The following is a 24,563-nucleotide window of genomic DNA, read 5'->3' as shown; positions in this document are numbered from 1 at the left end:
CTGATCTTTACTAAAAATATGGTTTGGTTTTGAAAGACATTGACATTAAATATCTCTCTTAGTTTATTTTTTTAATGAAATTGGTACTTTTCTATCATATAACCTGGATTACATGGCCAAACCAGCTACACCAGATTGAACAAAACTTGCTTTAATGATCTCTACTGCTTCCACACTCCAATATAACCAAATCAAAGCCTTCTTACCTCAATGAACCCTATGCACTATGATTCCACGTTGATATTTCTCATATATCCTACAAAATTGCCCTAGAAACAAAACGTATTTGCAGTACATATAGAGACATGATTAAACAGACTTTGAAGGCTTGACTTCCTTGTTGGAGACTTATTCCCCTTTGCTTGTCCCTACACCATCTGCACCACCACCGAAGATCCTTTGTTGCTCATTGGGGCCAGAGACTAGCTTACCATCCAAAATCTCGTGAACCTCGACAAATAAACTACCACAAACAAGCTTTGAATTACTGGACAACATATATGGTTCCATCTTGATGATTATCCTATCCACCCTCACCTCCAAACTTTCAAGCATGGACTTTGTACGTGCCACATTGGCCACTTAGTCACTCTCCAACAAATCAATTTGGTCTGTTAGAAGATTTATTCTTCCCATAAGAAAATTAAATAAGTACTTCGCCATATTTTTCCAACGCTCCGTCTCAGCGTCCAGATGCTAGTTGCTTGTTGATGCCATCACCATACGATTCAATAAGAGACAAATGTGAGAATACCACCCAAGGAATATGAAAACATATGCCTAAATCTCCGACAGAGTTAACTTAAATAAAATTTCCTCTCGAAGTCTCCCTTTATTGTTCTTCTATGCTACCATTGATGTCAGATCTTCACCAATCTTCATGAAGATTGCAAGCTTGTCCTTCTCAAGATACCAATTTTCAAACAATTTACAGAGGCACAAGGGGGAGATTGCATACAACTCTTCTCCATTAATTTAGGCGATTTTAAGATTTCAACCCGGAGATGTAAACCAACTATCTATTTGTCCCTATGTATACGACGCGCTTGGAAGGCAGTGTTGATCTCCTCGAAGTACCACGTACCATGCTAATTCCTCCACGTGGGCGAGTAGTTAATATCCAAATTTAAAGGTTCTTGCCGATGCATTCATTGATGGCTCAATGCGCCAAGATTGAGATCATCTAATTATGGCATAGGGACATAACCTTTGTCATTTCCATTTTATTCTAGAGCTTTGACCCCCAATTTTTCTCCATGATTCGGCATTCCATCAACCTCACCATTTAAATGTCTCAAGACATGATAAAGGGATGATTTTTCATATTTTGTAACTATAGAATAATCCTTTTCACCACAGAGGGACATGTGGGATCCAATGATGATTGGGATTTTGAGATCATTTGTTAGGTCCCTATAATACTAGTGTATCCTCCTTATTGTTATTGTTAGTGTAGCCCCCTATTGTTATTTTTGTTCTCATGTATCCCCCATGTTGTTATTGTTGTGCCCCATAGAAGCCCACTATTTTTATTGTTGTGCCCTTACATTATTATTGTTATGTAGGCTCTCTTTATATTGTGACCCCTTAGACTCATATATACACCAAGGAGGTCTTATCATTTGTATCATCCAAGAGTTGTTCATTTATGTAATGTAAAGGAGATTTCCCCCTCGAAGAGGCTAAATTTTAGGTTGTTGATCTATCTTTTCTTCTATTTTGTTAGTTGGTTGCATAACATTCTGTATCAGAGCTTTGAATTCTAGGGTTTCGCTTCTTCAAACATGTCATCTTTGCATTTTTTCTATAACTTTTTTTATACAAGGTTTCATAATCTAAAATTGAAACCATGTGTAGCCGAAATATTGGTAAAAATTTTGTAATAATTTCAGATCTTGATTCGTTATATTTTCAGAGATATGAGCCGACGAAGTTAAGGTTTTTGTAGGCTATACAATTGCATCTCAAACAGGGGACCTAGGGAAAATCGTCATAACTTTCTCTCCGAGCATCGGATTTGAATTTTGTAAATAGTGAATGAAAGTGCTCAAACTGTTATTTTCCATATATCATTTTTAGGGTCGAAGGTCTAAACAATGACATGTGGTACTCCATACAAGTTCGCTCTACTAAACTAGTCTATAATCAGAGCATCGTGGGAGATTGGGCATAACTCTTTCTTGAAGAATCCAATCTTGGTATGACTCGTGGGGTTAGAAACACGAATCAAAGGGCTACTATATTAGAACAAAATTTCAGATGATGGATATTTGAAATTATAGAGATACAATAGTTTCAATTTCTAGCTTCTAAAAATCATGAAAAAGGTGTGTATTTTTTTATTATAAATTTTGCATAACTTTGTTTGAAAAGTCAGTTTGAAGTGATTTAAAGGGAAAAACAAAACATAGATATCATTGTTTGACTCTAAAGTCCTTGAAACAAAAAAATGGACACACCTAGAAAGCAAATAGAAAGGTCTTCTACGACACATGAAGAATATGAATAAATGCAACATTATATATCAAGTGCAACAAATTTCACTCTCACAAAGAGTAACAAAAAATGAATTAGAAGTGACGATGAATGTTAACATGGATGGTTTAGAATCAAAAATAAAAAGGGACATGGAAGGCTTGAAGGATTGTTTAAAAATAGAAATGGAAGGTTTGAAGGAGGGTTTGACAAAGTTGCTACAAGAAATGTTTTCTAATGTCGACAAGGTATTTCATGAAACTCATGATCAGAAAGTGAATGTTGATCATGATTTGAGAGACTCTAACTTTGGGTTAAATACAAACCATATTCCAAAGATCAATATGAGGAAGTTGATAGCAAGGATATAGTAACATGGATACTACAGATGGAGCAATATTTCAATCTACAAGATGTGCAACCCTCACAAAAGGTACATATTGCATTTTATATTTAGAACCCAATCAGTTTCTATGGTATTGATGGCTTTGTTTTCGTAAACCACTTGTTACTTGGTCAATTTTTACGGAGGAAATTATAACACATTATGAGGATACACAAAGCAACACCTTCTTTAGCCAATTAATAAATCTCAAGCAACAGGGTTCAATGGCAGAGCACATTGAGGATTTCCAAAAATTGAATATCAGGGTAACTGATATTCTAGAGGAGAATAGGATTGATGTCTTCATAGGGACTTTAAAGGATAACATCCAACATGAGGTTCACCTTTGGAGAAGGCATTTAGGGTGGCAAGAAAAGTTGAAAGAAAAATTATGGCAACAAGGAATTCTACCACTCACAACTATAAAGATGGAAGTGTTGTTGCTCCTAGTCTTCCACAATCTACAAGGTTGACACCACAACAATTGGAGGAAAAAAGAGCAAAAGGGATATTTTACAATTGTGATAGCAAATACACTAAAGGTCATAAGTGTGTTGAGAAGAAATTAGTCTACATAGATTGCGAAGAGGAGGAAGAAAAGGAAAAAGAAACATCAAAAGAGGAGGATATACACCAAGAACCAACCTCAGATAAAAAAGAAATGAACTTGACTATATCTTGTAATGCATTGGCAGGAATTACCACTCCTCAAAATCTCAATATAAAATTATATATCAAGAAGAAAAAGGTAATAATGTTGATTGATTCAGGTAGTATCCATAATTTTATTCATGGTAAGATAGCTAAGGAATTGAATTACTTCCTATATCCATCACCAGAGTGTCAAATGATGGTTGCAAATGGAGAAAATACAAATTTCTCTAGAAAGTGAAATAATATCAAGCTAACCATGGGGGAATATGTATTGAATAGTCCAATGCTTTCCATTCCAATGGGCAGTGTTGATGTTATACTAGGAGTCCAATGGTTATAATATTTGGGGATGATAGATTTTAATTTTCAAGAACTTTTCTTGAATTTTTTTGGGGAAGGAAAGGAATTTGAATGAAGGGGTATCCCATGGAAACTAGAAAAGATAATCAACTCTAATGGCATGACAAAGCTTCTGAAGAAAGAACAATGAGGCATAATTGCACAATTATGCTCACTGGAGGTTCAAACATTGAAATAATTTATTTCTCTAAATCTCCAAGAAGTCTTGAACAATCATTCCAAGGTATTTGAGACTCCCAAAGGCCTCCACCTATTTGTGATCATGATCATGCTATTCATTTGATTACATGAAGTGTTCCTCCAAACATCATACCTTACATATATCCCTATGCCCAAAAGAGTGAAATTGAATGTATGGTTGCAGCAATGCTAGAGATCGGTATAATTCAACCTAGTCAAAGTTCTTTCTTGCTCTAGTAGTATTGGTGCACAAGAATCATGGATCATGGCATATGTGTCCAGATTATAGGGAGTTCAACAAGCTCACTATTAAAGATAAATTTCTCATTCTTGTCATTGATTAATTGTTTAATGAATTACATGGAGAAACTTACTTCACCAAGTTGGATCTTAATTTAGGATATCATCAAATTAGAATGAAGAATGAAGATCTTCTAAAAACAACATTCAGAACTGATGAGGGTCATTATGAATTTTCGGTCATGCCTTTTGACCTTACTAATGCACCTTCCACATTTCAAGGTTTGATGAATTCCATTTTCAAACCCTTCCTTAGAAATTTTGTGTTAGTATTTTTTGATGATATACTAATCTACAACAAGTCTTGGAAGGATCATGTTAAACATGTTGACAACATGCTCAAACTATTGGAGGAGAAACAATTATATGCAAAACCCTCCAAATGTTTCTTTGGAGTACAGGAGGTGGAATATTTGGGTCATATTGTATCTCAAGAGGGTGTTAAGGTAGACCTTCAAAAAATTAAATCCATTGAGGAATGAAAAATATCCACAACCATAAAGCATATTCAAGGATTTATTGGGTTGACAAGGTATTATCGCAAGTTTGTTAAGAACTATAAGATAATAGTAGCACCTTTAACAACATTACTAAAGAAAGATGCATTTTCTTGGACTCCGGAAGCAACTAAGACCTTTGAACATATTAAAGAGGCAATGTGCCAAACACCAGTATTAGCTACTTCAAGCTTCACAAAAATATTTATTGTGGAATATGATACCTCAAGAAATGGAATTGGTGTTGTTTTAATGTAAGAAGGAAGACCCGTTGCTTTTGAAAGTCGTCCAATCAAAGGAAAATATTTACACAAACCTATTTATGAGAAGGAAATGTTGGCAATACTACATGCACTAAAGCAATGACGATATTACCTAATGGGAAGACACTTAAAGGTAAAAACATATCATGATAGCCTTAAATACTTTTTGGAACAAAGATTATCTTCAGAAGAGAAACAAAAATGGGTCACAAAGATGTTGGTTATGACTTTGAAATCATCTACAAAAAAGGGAAGCAAAATGTTGTTGCAGATGCACTCTCAAGAAAGGATGAGGATGTGGAATTATTTCTTTGTGCCATTTCTATTATCCAACCTGACTTGATAATCAAAGCAAGGGATGAACGGAAGAATAACAAAAGGTGTGGACACTCATTCAAAAGTTGCAGCAAGATCCTAGTACATCTGATACATTTAGCTAGAAAAATGATTCATTATGGTACAAAGATAACTTATATCTTTAGAAGAATTCCAAACTCAAAGAAAAGATTCCTTTGGAATTTCACACATCCCCCTTCGAAGGATATCATGATTTTAAAAACTTACCAGAGGGTCAAGAAGGACTTTTTTTGGGATGGCCTTAAATCTAATATTCAGAATTTTGTGGGAGAATGTTTTGATCCAGGTCGATATTGGTGGCCACCTGCCAAGTCCACTTGTACCCCCACCATTGTTTCTCTCATCTTTTTCAGTTTCCTTAATTGTAGCACAACTTACTATTTTTAGCAGTTTTTTGGGTCCTGAACTTCCGAAGCCGTTTTGAGGCCCTAAACGACGTTTTTGGGAAAACTAGGAGCAACTTGGGTCCATGGACCAATGTTTCTCTTCTCAAAGTTGTAGTTCTCGGATAGATCTTTCTAACGAGATATTGTGTGCGTCAAATGGAGATCATATGCCAAAGTTACGACCCCGAGAAGTTGATGTACCAATTTACCCAAACGGGGCCCACAGTTTGGCGTTTCATCTTCTAGAGTTAGGTTTTTGGATGTTTAGGGTTTTCCATTGTTTCTCAACAATAAATAGACCTTCGAGCCTCATTGTAACATAGTTCAGAGGCATGTAGCCACCACATCTCTTCTTAGAGATACGCTGCCACCGCACTAGCTAGTTTATTTCCATTTTTGTTTGTAAGCATATTTCAGTATTTTACTTATTTGAAATGAAGTATTATTTCTGCTACATCTCTATGTCCATGGCTATCTCTGTAATTTGTTGCGTTCCTGGTTAAATCCGGATCAGTGGTATCAAAGCGGTCTAATTTTTTTCTCTGTTTTTCTTTGCATGTCCCCAATGAGGTCGAGATATAAGGAGTTAGGGCTTGAACTGGTCGAACCTTTGCAAGGCCAGCCTCGCAAATCCTGACGGCCTCCCATGGCAGATGAAAAGAAAGATGAGGGCATAGGAGATCCTATGAAAATCTTGCTCGAAGAAGCCCTCGAGCGACAAAGGAACACGATGATGGACAACTTTTCCTAGATCCTTCAGTGGCTACCCAGAGGCAATGCATCGGCTTCCAGCAGCTCCTCTGGAAATGCCACGCCCTTTAAGGTACAAGTTAATTTGGAAATCCCCATCTTCGAGGGTCAAATAGATGCAGATGCCGTAGATAAATGGTTAAATCTGCTAGAGGGTTATTTTTCTGTTCATGATTTTTCCAGTCGGGAAAATATTATTTTCGCTCTTCTCAAAGCAACCCCCCACGTTAAGGACTGGCGGGAAACCTACTGTGAGTTGAAGGATGAAAGTACAAGCTCACTATTTTCAGCCGCACCCACTTGGGATTCATTCTAGGATGCCATCAAGGAGTAGTACTACCCTGTCGGAAGATATGAGGATCAATACATAAAGTGGAACATGCCACGGCAAGGAAGGGACCAAGACGTGCTGGAGTTTACCAATATTTTCCATACCCTTCGCACAAAGTTGGGTATTAAAGATTCAGAGTAGCATTTGGTACTCAAATACCACGGCTGCCTTCACAATTACATCTAGGAAGAAATAGAATTCTTGAACATCCCCTCGCTCGGCACGACATACCGATATGCCGTCAAGGTCAAGCAAAAATTTAAATAGAAGAAGCGAGACTTTGGATCTGCGAATTCGAAGCAAGGGAAAGGTGCCCCCAAACTACAGAACAAAGGATAAAGCCAAGGCAGGATGGCCCAAGACAACCCACCAAAGCTGCAAGCAAAGAACAACGCTGTGAAGCTGAAAAAGGACACGGGAAAGTGGTGTGAGTTCCATAAGAGCTCCACTCACAGCACAAGTGAATGTCGAGCCAAGCAGTCACTGGTGGCCGAGCTAAAGGTTTCAGAATCAGATGCATGTTCTGACTCTGAGTCAGAACTTGACAAGGGGAATGACAAAGGGAAGCAGATTATCGATGCGGAGCCCAACGCCACCATTTCCACCAGAAAGGTACAAAAGGAGGAACTCGAAGATCCAGAGAAGGAGGAATGTCTCTTCCACTCCTAGATGTGGGTAAAGTGCTCCCTGCTACAGTTCATTGTTGAAAACGGGAGCCAAAACAACCCCATTTCGGCAAAGGTTGTGAAGCGTTTGGGCTTACAAACCACAGCACATCCACAACCGTACACCATCGGGTGGCTTCACCAAGGATGGGATCTTCGTGTGAGCCAACAGTGTCGCCTTCCATACAACATCAAGCCCTTCACGGATGAGGTATTGTGTGACATTGCTCCCCTTGAAGTTTGTGATGTATTATTAGGACAACCATACTTGTGGAAGCGACATGTTGTGTATGAATCAAGGCCCCGTGCTGTTATTGTTACATTGGGAAATAAGTTGTACAGGATACTGGAGGTAGCACCGCCTACCACCATCTCTTTGGTTACTGCAAAACAACGCAACAAGCTTATTTCCAAAACCAGTAAATTTGTTTTCCTGATGCTACGCCCTTAAGGAAAGAAGAAGACGGTGGCCATGACCTCCAGACAGGGCCCTTCCGCAAGACAACTACAGATGGACAAGGTCGTGGAGGAGTACGAGGACATCTTCACCTCCCCCGCAGGGATTCCTCTGCACTGTCAGGTCAATCACTCCATTGATCTGACCCCAGGGGCGTCGCTGCCCAATGGACCAATCTATCGGCGATCCATTCTGGAGAATGATGAAATCAAGAGGCAGATTTAGGAGCTGCTGCAGAAAGGTCACATCCGTCCAAGTTCATCACCCTATGGGAGCTTGATCGTGTTGGTACGGAAGAAGGATGGGACTTGGAGACTCTGTATTGACTATCGGGTGCTGAACAAGATCACTGTCCGTAATAGGTACTCGATCTCGCGGATTGATGACCACCTGGACCAACTAAAGGGGGCAAAATATTTTAGCAAGATCGATCTGAAGTCAGGATATCACCAGGTACCAATCGAACCCTCTGATGTGTGTAAGACTGCCTTCAAAGCCAAGGAGGGCCTTTTCGAATGGTTGGTTATGCCTTTCGGATTGACGAATACTCCTGTAATCTTCATGAGGCTAATGGATGACATCTTGCGGCCATTCACCAACAAATTTGTAGTGGTATACTTGGATGACATCCTGATCTTCAGCCAGAGTTGGGAAGAGCACCTCCACCACATCCGACAGGTTCTCCAAACACTGCGTCAACACAAGCTATGTGCCAATTTGGAGAAATACACTTTTGGCATGACCCAGGTTCAGTATCTGGGATACATTATTGATGAATAGGGGGTGCATGTGGATCTAGCCAAGATCTAGGTCATTCAAGATTGACCATCTCCAACCACTCTAACAGAGCTCCGCAGCTTTCTAGGTCTTGCCAACTTCTACCGCAAGTTCATGTTGGGGTTTTCTCATATCACTTGGCCCTTGAGTTAAGTCACCAAGGGAGGAGCGAAAGAAAAATTCTTTTGGTTTGAGTCTCAACAAAAGGCATTCACAGAGTTGAAAGATCGCCTCTGCACGACACCATTGCTCGCGTTACCAGATTTGCAACAACCATTTGAGGTCGAGACAGATGCCTCTAACTATGCTATTGGGGCAGTCCTTACTCAACACGGGCATCCAGTAGCATATCACAGTGAGACACTTTCAGATACAGTCCGGAAGTATCCCACTTATGGCAAAGAGCTGTATTCCATTATGTAGGCCTGCCGACAATGGAAGCATTACATTTTGGGGAAGGAAACGGTCATCCACACAGACCACCGACCACTGTAGTTCATACAGACCTAAAGGAAATTGCAGAATGATCGCCATCAGAAGTGGTCTACATACCTGCAACAGTTCCATTTGAATATCAAATATAAGAATAACAACACCAATAATGTTGCAGACTACCTCAGTCGACCACCGATCATGGCGTTAACCACCATGCTCAACTCTTGTGGGCATGAGACTTTTGATTGGCCACTTCTCTACAAAAGTGACCCAGAATTCGGCCACACATACCAGACACTCTTGGAGGGTCGGCATGTTCCATGTTTTCACCTCCAGGACGCCCTATTATGCCACCTGGGTCACCGTTGTGTTGCTTCAAGCGAGTGTGCCAAGATGATTTGGGAAGCACACTACAGTCGGGTTGTTGGTCATTTCAGGGTCGAGAAAACGGTGGTAGTACTGCAAAAGTATTTCTATTGGCCGAATCTTCGACAGGATGTTGGGAAGTACATCAGATCATGCACTGCCTGCGCCATTGCCAAACCGACCATCAAGAAGCAAGGCCTCTGTACCCTGCTGCCTGCCCCTAGTCGACCTTGGGTATCCATCTCCATGGATTACATGTCAGGCCTTCCTTCCACTAAGCATGGAAACGACTGTGTTTTTGTGTTCGTCAACAAGTTCTCGAAGATGGCCATTATGGCGGCCTACAAGAAGAATATCACAACAGAAGCCACTGCTAAACTCTTCTTTGAACGAGTGTGGGTGCACTTTAGGATCCCACAGTCTATCATCTCAGATCGGGGCAGTCGGTTCCTCAGTACATTTTGGTCTAGTCTCTCGTCGGTGCTGGACACCAAACTCACTATGTCCATAGCTTTCCATTCTCAAACTGATGGCCAAACAGAGGTTGTCAACAGGATGATTGTACACATTTTGCACATGTACAACTCAAAGCATCCACGCACATGGGACGAGAGCCTCCCCTATGTTCAGCACAGCTACAACTGAGCTCTTCACAGCTCGACTGGCCACAGCCCTTTTCAGGTGGGCTTGGGATTCCAGCCACTATGTCCCATTAATGTGGCCATGCCATTTGCAGCTACTCACATAGATTCGACTCATGTCCAGTCTGAAACAGATAAGGCAACCAACTTCATTGATCACATCCAACATATTCGCTAGCAGGTCCATGACATTTTGGATAAATCAAATGCCAAGTCCAAGCAGCAACATGATCAATATCAGGGGCCACACAAGTTTTAGGTGGGCGACAAAGTCTAGTTGCATTTGCAAAAGGAATGCCTTATCGGAGCCTATCAGAAATTGAGACCACTCCGATATGGTCCTTACACCGTTACGAAGGCTATGGGAGATAATGCATTTGCTCTCAGCATTCCCCCATTCCTTGGCCTGCACCTAGTGTTCAATGTGGACCGCCTTCGGCCATACTTTCCACCATTACTAAACACATCCGACATTGCAGAACAACTCACACCCATAAAATTAAGTCCAAATTGCATGGAACAAGCTACAATGGATCAGATCATGGACACACAGATCAAGCACACTCGCCAATAGAATATCCAACTGTATCGAGTTGTCAAAGCAGGCCAACTCCTTCATTATGACAAGTGGCTCACCAGGGACCAATTTCAGCAGAAGTTTCCTCATCTCATGGAGGAACTCAATGCAATGGGGACCATTGCTTCCTAAGGGGGGAGGAATGATCCAGGTGGATATTGGTGGCCACCTGCCAAGTCCACTTTGATCCCCACCATTGTTTCTCTTAGCTTTTTTAGTTTCATTAATTGTAGCACAACTTACTATTTTTTGCAGTTTTTCAGGTCTTGAACTTCCAGAGCCGTTTTGAGGCCCTAAACGACGTTTTTTGGGAAAACTGGGAGCAACATCGGTCCCCAAAGGTTGTAGTTATCGGATCGATCTTTCTAACGAGATATTGTGCGCATCAAATAGAGATCATATGCCAAAGTTACGACCCCGGGAAGTTGATGTACCACTTTACCCAAACGGGGCCCACAGTTTGGAATTTCATCTTCTAGGGTTAGGTTTTTGGATGTTTAGGGTTTTCCATTATTTCTCAACAATAAATAGGCCTTTGAGCCTCATTGTAACGCAATTCAGAGGCATGTAGCCGCCACATCTCTTCTCAGAGATAAGCTGCCATCACCCTAGCTGGTTTATTTCCATTTCAGTTTGTAAGCATATTTCAGTGTTTTACATTAATGAAATGAAGTATTATTTCCGCTACATCTCTGTGTTTATGGTTATCTTTGTAATTTGCTGCGTTCCTGTTTAAATCTGGATCATGTTTCGTTTTCCAACAAAATAAAGTTGAGACAATTAAGACCTCAGGTCTGTTACAACTTTAGCATTTTCAAGTTAGCGTGGGAAGAGGTCTCAATGGATTTTATCATAGGTTTACCGAAGTCTAAAGGAAAGAGTGTCATCATGGTGGTAATTGATAGACTTACAAAGTATACACACTTTTGTGCATTGTCTCATCCCTTTAAAGCTAGTACAATTGCTATTTCATTTATGGAAACAATTCAAAAGCTACATGGAAACCCATAGATTATTGTAAGTGACATAGATCCCATTTTCATTAGAAATTTTTGGACGAAATTATTTTCTTGTCTTGGTACTCAATTAGCTCACAACTCATCTTATCATCCTCAATTTGATGGGAAAACTGAGATAGTGAAGAAATGTTTGGAAGGATATCTTAGTTTCTTTGTATTTGATAAACAAACACAATGGGTCAAGTGGTTACCTCTCGCTGAATGGTGGTATAACACTTCATTCCATATTGTAGCAAAAATGACCCCATTTATGGCACTTTATGGATATCATCCACCGTCCATCACATCATCTTTAGGAGAAAATTCTAAGGTTCAAGTAGTGGAAGATCACATCGAGCATCAACAACAAGTTTTCCAACTCTTAAAGGATAACCTCACTCTGGTGCAGAATTGAATGAAACAACACGCAGATTAGCATCACAGTGAAATAAGTTTTGATGTAGGCAATTGGGTATTTTTACGACTACAATCATACAAACAAATGTCCCTCAAGTAAGATAAGAATGATAACAAATTATCACCAAAGTACTATGGTCCTTACAAGGTGTTGCAAATGATCAATACTATGGCATACAAATTGGAGCTGCCTGCATCTTCCCTAGTACACCCAGTTTTCCATGTTTCATGCTTAAAGAAAGTTATTGGTGACAAGATCCCAGTTCAAACAGTGTTGTTAGATTTTGACAAAGAAGGAAATATCATATTTTAGCCTGAAGCAGTAATGGAAACAAGAACCCAACAACTACATAATTGATTAATTTCAGAGTATCTCATTAAGTGGATAAGCTTACCCACTGAATATTCCACATGGAAGGATGAAAATTTTATACAGAAGCATCCAAAACTACTCAAGCATTAATGACAACACTTTTTTGAAGAAGAGGGGCATGACAAGTCCTTTTAATACTATTGTATCCCCTTTATTGTTATTGTTAGTGTAGCCTCCTATTGTTATTATTGTGCCCTTACACATTATTATTGTTATGTAGGCTCTGATTATATTGTAACCCTTTAGACTCCTATATATACCAAGGAGATCTTATCATTTGTATCATCCAATAATTGTTCATTTATGTAATGTAAAGGAGGTCCCCCGCCCCCCACTCCCTCGAAAAGGCTAATTTTTAGTCGTTTATCTATCTTTTCTTCTATTTATGGAGTCCCCAAGAATATTGAGTTTCCTAATGCGATGATTCTTAGAAATGTTCAGTCTTTTCCAAAGTACTAGGAATTTTGCCTTATTATTAGTGGTTGTTCCTAATCCCCATATATATTTGATTTCTTCTTACTCTTCGGAAGAATGTATCACCCCTCCCGCTCCTACTAACCCAAATATCTCTCTCAATTTTTATGAAAAAGAGAAATTATTATATTACCATTAGTGTGGGTTTTTGAAATCCTATTATTGAAAATGTTCTTTTTATAGGATGGGAATATTATTGAAATAGAAGAAAAAAATTAGAGTGCAATGTTTGTAAAATTCACATTTCTTTCCTTTCATTATTTAAAAAAATGTTAAATAAGATCTTGTTTTTAAGTTTTTGGAGTACAATAGATGTGAGTGAAATAGTGGATTTGATTGAATGAGACTTTGTTTATTCTTTTACTCCACCTTCTACATCTTGAAATTTCTTTGGTGTAAAATAGACCTTCCTCATTATTTAGTTTCATTTGGAGTTGCTAAACTAAAATGGGATAAGGTTAGGAGATTATTTAGTTAAATCATATTTTATTAAAATGGAATGTGTGATTACGATGATTAAAAGAAAGATAAATATGAAGTTATTTCAGTTGTTGAAAGATAAATATGAAGAAGAATCACACAGCTATATAACCATATGCACAACAAATTAACACACAAAAATTAAACCAGCAACACACAAAAGACAAATTGGCGGAAAATGAAGAGAGCCATCATGTGGCCTCTCATGTTCATGTAATTCTCTTTTATTCAAATAATTTAATAATACATTTAAATATATGAGCAAGTGGTCTTAAGAAAGTGCATCTATCTTAGACTCACTTGGTTGAGCTCAACTTACACACTAATTTAGGAGAGCTAGTTGGAGAGAATCTCTCATCCAAAACTAGACTCCTTAGTTTGAGGAATTCTCATGATTTTATTAATTTAATTTAATATTTAGATTTATTAATTGATTATTAAGAGAGTGAGGCTAATATCAATTAGTGATTTGAACTAAAAGTAATATGAACAAAATATATCAAAAATATATAAAATGAATTCAATAATTATCAATATAGAAAACATATAAAATAAAGCCAATAATTATTATTAAGAAAGTGATTATTTACTAATTTGTTATTATCTTTTTCACTTTACATGATTTTTTATTTTTTATTTTTTTTAGAATTGTATCCATTAATTAAATTGAAAAAGTCAATAGTTAAAAGCTTAATTTACATGGTGTAATTTTTGAAACCCTCAAAAGATTTCACTTTCTGAAAAAAATTATCGATTTAATTAGATTGAGCAATCTACTTTCAAAAGTTTAATTTACAAGGTCTAATCTCTATAATCCCCACCTTTAAAAAAAAATGAAATACTGTTGTTAAGAAGATAATTTAAAATCTGTGGATCATTATCAATAATATTGTTTAATTTGAATAAAGAAAATCAATATTGACACGATGTGTGTAGATTAACAAAAGCTTATGTAATAGTTATAAAAATCTCAAATTTAGATTGATGAATTTGATTATCAAATTTGATTCTAAGGTGATCCACCATTATGTCTTGAAAGACACACATAGCAATAGAGTTTACATATCAATAAGCAGTTTTTTAATTTCCTGTTTAGTAGTGTAGAAGGATATGGTTAAATTCTACATGATAATGCAATAAATTATATATATATATATATATATATATATAAAAAGTAGGCAAGGGACAATTATCCCTCTTTGAGTATGTGACTTGAAATTGGTGTAATACGTTGCTTTTATCAGTTTCTTATTACATTAAATTAATTAGTAGGGAATTTGTAATAGTGGATCATCTTGGATTAACCTTAAAATGTTGTGTGGTATAAAAGTTTGAAATTTTTAGATTGTTTATTACATTGAATTAGTTAGATGGGAATCTTTAATAATAGATTATCTTGAATTAATCTTTTTACTTTTATTAGTTTCTTATTACATTAAATTAGTTAGTAGGGAATTTGTAATAGTGGATCATCTTGGATTAACCTTAAAATGTTGTGTGGTATAAAAGTTTGAAAATTTTGGATTGTTTATTACATTGAATTAGTTGGATGGGAAGCTTTAATAATAGATTATCTTGAATTAACCCTTTTTTTTTAAGTACAAATGGTTGACTTTATGGAGTTTTGGGAATTAACATTTCATCTTACTATGAGAGCACTTTGAAATCCTAAATTTATTTTGATATGTTAAATTCTATAGTATTTGTTTTATTGGTGAAATAATTGGAATCATTTGAATATCAAAATATTTAGGTTTATTCCTTTTGAGGCTAAGGAGTGGTTTTTATAGTATTTTTGGGGCTCGTGAATAGCGAGAAACGATTTTGAGGAAATTCTTAGTGTACTAGTGTAAACTTCTATAATGGGATGGACTCTTCATCTTTTTCTACTAGTGCTGGGAACTTATAACTCATCGTGAATATGTAAGATTTGGATAATTTCTTGATTCTTTATTCTTTGAAATCTCAAAACCTATCTTTTTGTTATTTTTTGGGTTGGTGTTTTTGATGCTAGGATTTTCTTATATTTTGGTGCTTTTGAATAAGATTGAACAATATCATTGTATTCAGAAGGAATATACTCTTATCCTGTATTTTTTGGAAGCAATGGTAGTTTATGCATTGGATCTTTATTTTTTATTCGTGAGATTTGGATGGACACAATTTTCTATTTATATTGCCAGTTATCTCTCCTAAGTAAGAATGACTAAGATAATAACTCCCCTAATTCATTTCCATTTCCAATTGTATCCACAATTCCTTCTATCCAAAGTAGAGCATGGGTTGGATTCTCTTATGTGGGAGGAAATCTAGATCTATAACATGTGTGTAAGCCAATTAGATTATAAAAACAAGTGTCCTTTCATAAAGATGCACTGTCCATCATTAGGGATTAAGAATATGGGCATGGAATAACCTTTAACGTAGAATGCTATTGCTATTTTGTTACATGTTGACTAGCATTGAACATACATTTTCTAAGAGTTAACTCATTTAACAAAAGGAAACATTCCAATTGCTAGATCTTTTAGTGTCAATTAGAGCTTTAGGGCGCAACCTTCCATTTAGGGATAACATCCATTTAGAGATTTTAGTGGACATTCTTCTATTGGTTTCTTCTTTTCTTTCTTGATTTTGAAGCACACCTCTTACAATTTGGCTTGTTTCTTTGGAATTTTGGATTGACCCAAGGCTACATAATTGTAGTGTTACACAAGGACATCTTCTTGATGGTAGGGGACACACAAAGGGGACGTTCACCATAAGCCCTTTTTGGTGAGACACAAGGAGGCATAGTAGGGAATGCACCCCACTCAAAAAATGAGATGCCCTCTTGCTCTTTTTTGACCAAATGATCATTTTGAGGCTAAAAAAATAAAGGCACAATAAAAACAACCAAATGAATGTAAACCTAATGCATAGGCAGATGAAGAGGGACTTCATGAGGTAAAACTTAGATTGGTGTTCCATTCAATATTTTAATGCAAATGAATCATAATTTAAATAAAAACATTCCCATGCTTGGTCCTTATTCCTGTGTGTAGTTCAATACAAAGACTCATAGGGCATTATCTTTAATAGTGATGCTCATTCATGATTTGACATGTTCTTTTATCACTTTAAGACTCATATATCTTCTAAATCTTCTAAATATAATGAGAAATACAAGAATGATATATTATTTGTGAATTCTAATTATCATGTTATGTTACATTCTTACCTATTTCAATCATGATTTATTATGTTACATGTAATGTTTTATGCTATTGTCATATTGTCATGCTTTTAAATTTCAGTGTTCATTTTTTTTTTGTATTTCAAGTAAAATCCTTAATTCAAATATCTTTAACATCCACTATAACATTACATAGTTTTTGGAGGATGCCTCTGCACACACCCTAGATGCATTTTCTTGCATCTACGTTCTTACATCCCAAAAATTCGATAGAGAATTGCACAATTGAAAGTCACATACAAAATTGCTTCCAAAGTCTACTATTAGATAACTAGCTTGCATCTAATAATTAGAAGTAATATGCAATGCTTACCACCATGACAAGGCCTTAATTGTAGATTGATTTTATTCATGTTTTTTCTTCATTTGACGCTTTGTGGTTAGTGAAGATTACAACACACATACACTTGGTCATGCGATGTGTTTGAAAGAAAAAAATAAAATACCTTTTACTTCAACCATGCTTAATACAACCATGACAAATGTAATGAAACACACAAGTTGCAAATATTATCCATCCACAAAATAAACAAAAATAATAACTTTGTCCTATTCTTTAGAGTAGGTTGGGTTGCAACCTTCCAGTTCTATAAAAACAAATAGAGAACTTCAATCACTTGCATATAATTAACATTACAAAAAGTTGATTTGTCACTCTCTAATTTAAGAACAAATAGAGAAAATCAATCAAATACATGTAAATAAAATAAGAAACTCAAGTACTCAAATAGAGTGTGCTTCTGATAGATAAATATTTAAGGAGAGATTCCGTAAAATACGTAACAAGGCAATGCGTGATTTAATGGCTGTCATGGTCAAGAGTGGGAGATTGAAAATCTTCACTTGTACACACTGATGTGGAATGATTTCTTCTTCTCCTTATATGAGGTAGTGGCGCTGGTCCCAATATTGAAAGCAAAACAGGTAAGAGCACGAATCCATTTAGAAACCCGAGCACTCCCATTAGCGTGAACATAGCAAAATAATACAACCTGAATGCATGATATCTGTAACACAAACACAATTGAAAACTAACAATAAGTTATGTCTTTAACAAACCTTCACAATAAATTAACCTATATAAATATGTTTATTACATAACATTCAAATTTAATTTTATGAATATAAATGAAAAAACCAATAACTTTATAAAAAAATTAATAATTTAAAACTTCATTAATTTAAAAAATGAAAATTTCAAAATAAAATAATTATGTCCCTCCAAAAACCTGTAAATATATATACATTTTACTCGAGCAAATTGCTATGTGCAAACTAGATTAGCAATGTTAATGAACCCATTGAGACCATTATTATAATGATAATTGCGAAGCAATTTATGAATTAATTATTTAATTATGGTATTGGAACATAAATATTAATTACTATATCACCAATCTAGCTCGAAAGGCAATGGTGCTTTACTTGAGGAAAATGAGAGGGAATGTCGCCGCAATTTGACTTCCTAGGCCGTGCAGTAATGGCTCAAGCGTCAATTCTAGGGCTTTTCCCACCCGTTCATTCTTCGTTCCGTCTACTGCCAGGAAGCAGCGCGCCAAATAGGTGAATTCTGATGACATGCCGATCTGTTGAAAACAATTGTGACTGGGCTTAATTAAAGCTATTTATCAAATAACCCTTAGTGTTGTACCGGACGCTTAAAGACTGCACAAAACCCTAATGGCTAACACTATCTGAAACAAAATGATTACCGCGCTATTTGAGCCAATCGGCCTCCTAGCCATAATTTGATCACTAAAATACAGTTGTCATTTGCAAAATCTACAAAGGAATCTTAAATTGCAATGATACCAGGTGAACTGTAACATTAAGGGGCTTACCACAATCCCGAGGTTGACAAGCGACAGAGCTGCCATCCAGAAAGCACTTCACATGTTAATTCTGGGTAAGACGGTAGCATGGAATATTTCTTTACATTTGCTGGTAAAATTTTCTCGAATGTGAATGAAACACTAATTTCGGTAAGCCTGAGTTAAACTTTCTTGTTACACTATTTAACCTTTTTACGTTAACAAGGGATCATCAAATATTCACTAAGTTTATCCCGCAATAAATTCTTTGATAGCAGTCTAGCATGCTAGGGGAAATGAGGGATATTGATGATATCATCTATAATCTATAAGTCTGGACCCTGAATCATCAACCTTAAATATGACAACATTGATTTATTCAATATTGCTCCAACACATTGAAATAAAATGAGAAGAAATCTACTCATTTTTTTATTCTGACGTTGTGTAAAAAGAAATTAGGTATGAAGCATACAGTTTAATTTGGCACCGATGACATGTAAGAAACCAAACACTTCCACATCCACCATAAGAAGCACTGCTGCTATCATTACTGCTATAGTAAAGCTCCATTGAAATAAGAGAACTGCTACAAACACTCCAACTGCAGGCAAGAATAAGACCTTGTATTAGGTTACCAAAGAATATCGAGTGAAGATAACTACAAACTAGTATTAAAATTGACATTTTTGATACTTTATTATGCTATTGCAATACTCAGTATTCACGTTGACACAGCATAACCGTTTGCTAGCATTGCTTCCATTGAAGATAAATTGAAGAACAGATGAAATTGACAAATAGGCCCTGCTTAGCCTAGTGTGAAATTTATCTAAACTTGCATACCTAAGGCAAAACCGACTACAGTAATCAGGTCCTTTGTGCTATGAAGATATTGTTCAAAGAACAGGTATGGATAACCATATCCATACGCTAGCTTGGTCCCATTGAAATATCTTTTGTTGGCATTGTCAAGAACTTTTCTTGTCTGCTTGATCATTTCCAAGTTTGGCTTTGTCTTGGCTCCCAAGTTATTCGCAAATAACTGCATTTGAAGGATTAGCAAGGAAGACATTATGACCCAAACAGATAACAGAGAAATCAATCTGCGGTTGCATGTACATAGAACTTCATTTGCATCCTGCAAACAACTATTTGTCCTAGGGATGAGACGGTAGATGTCATAAGTAAAGAGGCTTTTTATTGTAGATATGCAATTACAGAATAATATACCGTATTCAGTTTCCCAACACACTATTACGCAGATTTCTATATTTTCTGGAAAAACCGAATGTCCTGAGCTATAAGATTCTTATGAACACCTAAACAAATAAGAAAAAAATCCATCTTGTTTTCATATAATATTAAATATTTTGATTGTTAAACTTGCTTATAGAAGTATCCACACCAAAGTTTTTGTGGCATCAATTCTGTAACTGGAATTGTTTCCCTTTGCCATGCAAGTGACTGCTTTATTTGTCCTGCTATCATAACAGGATAAGTCCTGCAGTGATAATGGTCCTGCAAGAAATAAAACCCACGTGCTTTTGTATTAGTTATATTGCAAATCTGGACTACAATGCACGGATTTTCCATTTCTCACTTCAATTAATGCTAATTGAGTTACTTGATTGTGCTCTTCTCACTTTTTTGAGTGCCTCAAGCATGAAGAAAAAGAGGAGATGAAATATCATAGTATGGATGTGGGAATTATAAAGCAGTAATAATAAGGATTGGCTCAAAACAAGAATCCACTGAATCTTCTCCTAGCTCTTAAAATTTCGAACACTAGTAATCATTGCCGTTCATATCATATGGGTTATCATCAAAGTGATTTCAGACCATTTTGGTAACTGAAACTATGTTGGTCATTTCTTAATGTCTCTGCTTTGCTAGAGAAACTATGTTAGTATGGTGGCAAAGCTTGACTTTCTGGTTCTTTGGTGGGCCATTAAAGTCATTTATGACTCACCCTTGGTGGGAAGTTATAGGCTGCTGCAGCTCAAACTCTCACCCAATGGAAAAAGTCCTAAGCCCAGCGGGAGGGCTAACCTCTGTGGTCTTTCCTCTCACTTTAAGGCTATGGGGCTTCCTAACCTAAGAAGGGTGTTCCTAGATATCAAGCTACGTTAGGTCATGTGTGAGAGGAAGGCTCTTCTAACTTGGCTCACAAAGACTCCATCAATGACACTATCCACTATAGTGGAGATAATATATCTTTTAAATGTGTAAATAGTGTATAGATCTATCGAAAACAAGCGTGATATGTGTAAGACTTGGGTGAAATTGCTTATTCATATATTATGCTTGTAATTGAGAATGTGAATCTTGCTCTAGGAAAATTACAAGTGTTCAGTTGCATCATGAAACAAAAGTATCACATCAGTGGGACATGTATCAAATGGTAGAAAGGGAGACAAGTTATGCTTGCAAAGGAGTCATTCATTCATCACTATTGACCAAAGGTCATCAAGATGTAAGTCTGTTTCAAGAATGAGAGAATCTAGAGAAAAGCTACACCATATATCCAAATATTCCACAATCCACATCTCATAATGGTGATTAAATCCAATATTCAGGCTGCATCTATAAATGTCATTAGAAATAGAAATTAATCATAAAGCAGAGTAATCAATTAGCGGAGTAGTATTATTAATTGTAGTTCAAATAAGGGAAATGAAGAAAGAAAATAAACATTCAGTTATACATTGACCAAGAAAAGCTCATAACTAACTGGAAAACTGAATTCAAACACACAAATAACAACACAGGAGTGTCAAGGAAACATCCACGGGGCAAGGGATTGGAATCTCTATTAATTCAACAATGATTCTCCACACTTACATTTCTCAGGCATTCACTAGTTTTATACAAGCCTCCTCCGTTACATAACTACTGTTTCGGTATAAAACTAACTAGTAGTAACTAATGCAATTATTACTCATATTTACATAATTCGTTGTGAAACTTCCAACAAACTCCACCTTGACAACAATTTTCCTTATCCCTTGCCCATGCCCATTCATCATCTTTTCTGCAAGCCAAGAGAAGCTAAACACCATCGCAGCTTCTCTACTGTAACTGGCTTTGTGAATATGTCTGCACAATTCTCTCATGTATGGACCTTTTGAAGAGCTACTTTTCCGCCATCGATCACATGTCTCAGAAAATGATACCTTACATCAATGTGCTTGGTTCTGCTGTGATAAGCAGGATTTGTAGCGTAGTGAATAACACTTTGACTGTCACAAAGTACATTCACTTTCTCCTGCGTCCTTCCAATCTCATCAAGCAAACCCTTTAACCAGATTGCTTCTTTACTAGCATCTGAAGCAGCTATATATTCTGCTTCGGTAGTGGACAATGCAACTGTTTCTTGAAGCTTTGACATCCAACTAATTGCTCCACCTGCAAGAGTAAAGACATAACCTGTAGTAGATCTTATTTTGTCCAAATCACCTGCATAATCAACATCTACATATCCGCACACTGATCCTTCACTACCACTAAAAATGATGCAATGGTCACTTGTGCCTCTTAGATATCGAAGCACCCATTTCACCGCTCGCCAATGTTCTTCACCTGGATTTGCCATGAACCTGCTGACAACTCCAACTGCATGTGAAATGTCAGGTCTTGTAGATACCATCGCATACATTAAGTTGCCTACAACATTTGCATATGGTACACGAGACATATACTGCTTTTCTTCATCAGTACTTTTCAAGTACTTTCTCCACATACTTCTGCTGTGATAACCAAAGCTTACCATTTTTCCTGCCTCTGTGTATCTCCATGCCCAAGATATGTTTTGCTGCTCCAAGATCCTTCATATCAAACGTCCTAGAGAGTTGAGCCTTTGACCTGTTGATCTCTTCCATGCTTTTGCTTGCAATCAGCATATCGTCAACATACAAAGCTAAGATAATGAATAAGCCATTGAAACTTTTGAAGTATACACAATGATCATACTCACTTCTTATAAAGTTCTGGCTCACCATGAAGGAATCAAACTTCTTGTACCATTGTCTGGGAGACTGCCTCAGACCATACAATGATTTCTTGAGCTTGCAAACTAATCTTATGCTGCGACCTTGTACAAAACCTTCTGGATGTTCCATATATATCTCTTCATTCAAATCACCATGTAGAAAAGTTGTTTTAACATCTAACTGTTCTAACTCAAGATTAAGTAACGCAATTAGTGCCAACACAGTACGAATAAAAACAAGTTTTACAACTGGAGAAAAAATCTCATGAAAGTCTATACCTTCAACCTGAGAATACCCTTTTGCTACCAGTCTCACCTTATACCTTTCGATACTTCCATCAACTTTCCGTTTCAGCTTGAAGACCCACTTGCATCCAACAACACTTCTCCCTTCAGGAAGCTCTACAAGATCCCAAGTATTATTCTTGGCTAAGGAATCCATTTCTTCTTCCATAGCCGTTTTCCATTTTTCGCTATCTGTATCATCTACTGCTTCCTGATAACAAGAAGGTTCCCCATCTTCAGTAATCAAAGCAAAAGATGAAGCAGAATGTTCATACTTTTTGGGAGTTTTCCTTTCCCTTGTAGACCTTCTTAGAGCAACTAGTTGCTGAACTGGTTCAGAAGCTTCAACGGCTTCCTTTGTGTCTTCAACACTTTTTTCTCCAGAAGTCTCTCCTTCCTTTTGACTGTCATTGAAAGGTCTAGCCTCCAACTGAACTCGTTGATTTGGCGATACCTGTTCCTGTTCAATTATTTCAACATTTGATTTTAAAAGAGAAGATTAATCAAATGTTACATCTCTACTAATGACTATTTTCCGCAATGTAGGATCCCACAACCTGTATCCTTTCACTGCATAGTCATATCCAACAAAGACATAACATTTCGATTTTGGATCTAATTTTGAACGCTGATTTTTAGGAATAAGAGAATAAACATCACAGCCAAATATCCTCAAAATGTGAATAATCACAAGACTGACCTGTCCAAACTTCTTTAGGAATTTTACAATTAATTGCTACTGAAGGTGATCTGTTAACTAAATAACAAGCAATAGATACTGCTTCTACCCACAACTCCTTTTGCAAGTTAACATTGCTGATCATGCTTCTGGCTCTTTCCATAAGAGTCTGATTCATACGCTCAACAACACCATTTTGCTAAGGAGTATAAACAACAGTTTTATGTCTAATAATTCCCTCATCCTTACAGTATTGTTTAAATTCAATTGAAGCAAACTCACCGCCATTGTCAGTTCTTAAACATTTAATAGATTTGCCTGTTCTTTTCTCTACCATTGTTTTAAATTGTTTAAAGACATTGAATACATCAGCTTTCTTTTTTAGCATAGAGACCCAAACTTTACAGGAGAAATCATCAATAAACGTTAAAAAATATAGAGCACCTCCATATGATACAACAGGGGATGGTCCCCACAGATCAGAATGAATATAGTCTAAAATATCTTTACTATTATGATTTCCAACTTTAAATTTCTGTTTACACTGTTTTTCATACACACAATGTTTACAGAAATCTAACTTCAAGGATTTCAGACCTGGAAGAGATTTACGTTTCATCAGTATCTGAACTGCATAGTTGCAGGAATCGCTCCCCCCCCCCGGATCCTAGGCCGGAATCGCGTCCCGTACGGAAGCGTTCCGGAACCTCCAGGCGAAGCGCGATTCCGGTTTTCATGAAGCGTGATTCCTAATTTTTAAAACGATTCCTGGAATTTGGGTTGCGTTGCCCCGGATCCGCGCTTCGGAGGGCGCTTCGGGCATCCGGAAGCGCCACGCTTCGGGCCCGGAAGCGCACGCTTCACGAGCGCTTCCGGAAATTTCCACGCGGGCTCAGTTTTAAACTTAAATTTTTTTTAATTTTTTTTAAAAGTTCACTTAACTTGCAATGAGGGGGTGGGTTAG

General features: G+C 36.9%; 1 protein-coding gene across 1 annotated transcript in view; it reads right to left on the bottom strand.

The window, feature by feature from the left end:
• Positions 1-17,437: 17,437 nt before the first annotated feature.
• The window catches only part of LOC149173912 (uncharacterized), a 185,313-nt gene continuing 178,187 nt past the window's right edge, over positions 17,438-24,563 (bottom strand). Inside the window, exons 8-13 of the mRNA XM_089424780.1 lie at positions 20,053-20,165; positions 19,491-19,689; positions 19,120-19,248; positions 18,675-18,703; positions 18,259-18,419; positions 17,438-17,840 (exon numbers count right to left, since the gene is read on the bottom strand). Coding sequence (XP_089280906.1) covers positions 17,633-17,840; positions 18,259-18,419; positions 18,675-18,703; positions 19,120-19,248; positions 19,491-19,689; positions 20,053-20,165 — 839 coding nt within the window. The 3' untranslated portion in view covers positions 17,438-17,632. The remainder of the gene's footprint in view (positions 17,841-18,258; positions 18,420-18,674; positions 18,704-19,119; positions 19,249-19,490; positions 19,690-20,052; positions 20,166-24,563) is intronic.

The sequence above is a fragment of the Pinus tabuliformis genome, chromosome 4_2 (assembly GCF_031772625.1).
Source record: "Pinus tabuliformis cultivar Carrire ecotype Pingquan chromosome 4_2, CPIR1, whole genome shotgun sequence".
In the NCBI taxonomy this organism is placed as follows: Eukaryota; Viridiplantae; Streptophyta; class Pinopsida; order Pinales; family Pinaceae; genus Pinus; species Pinus tabuliformis.
Note: the sequence above shows the minus strand (reverse complement) of the source record. Positions and strands in the feature narration are given on the sequence as shown.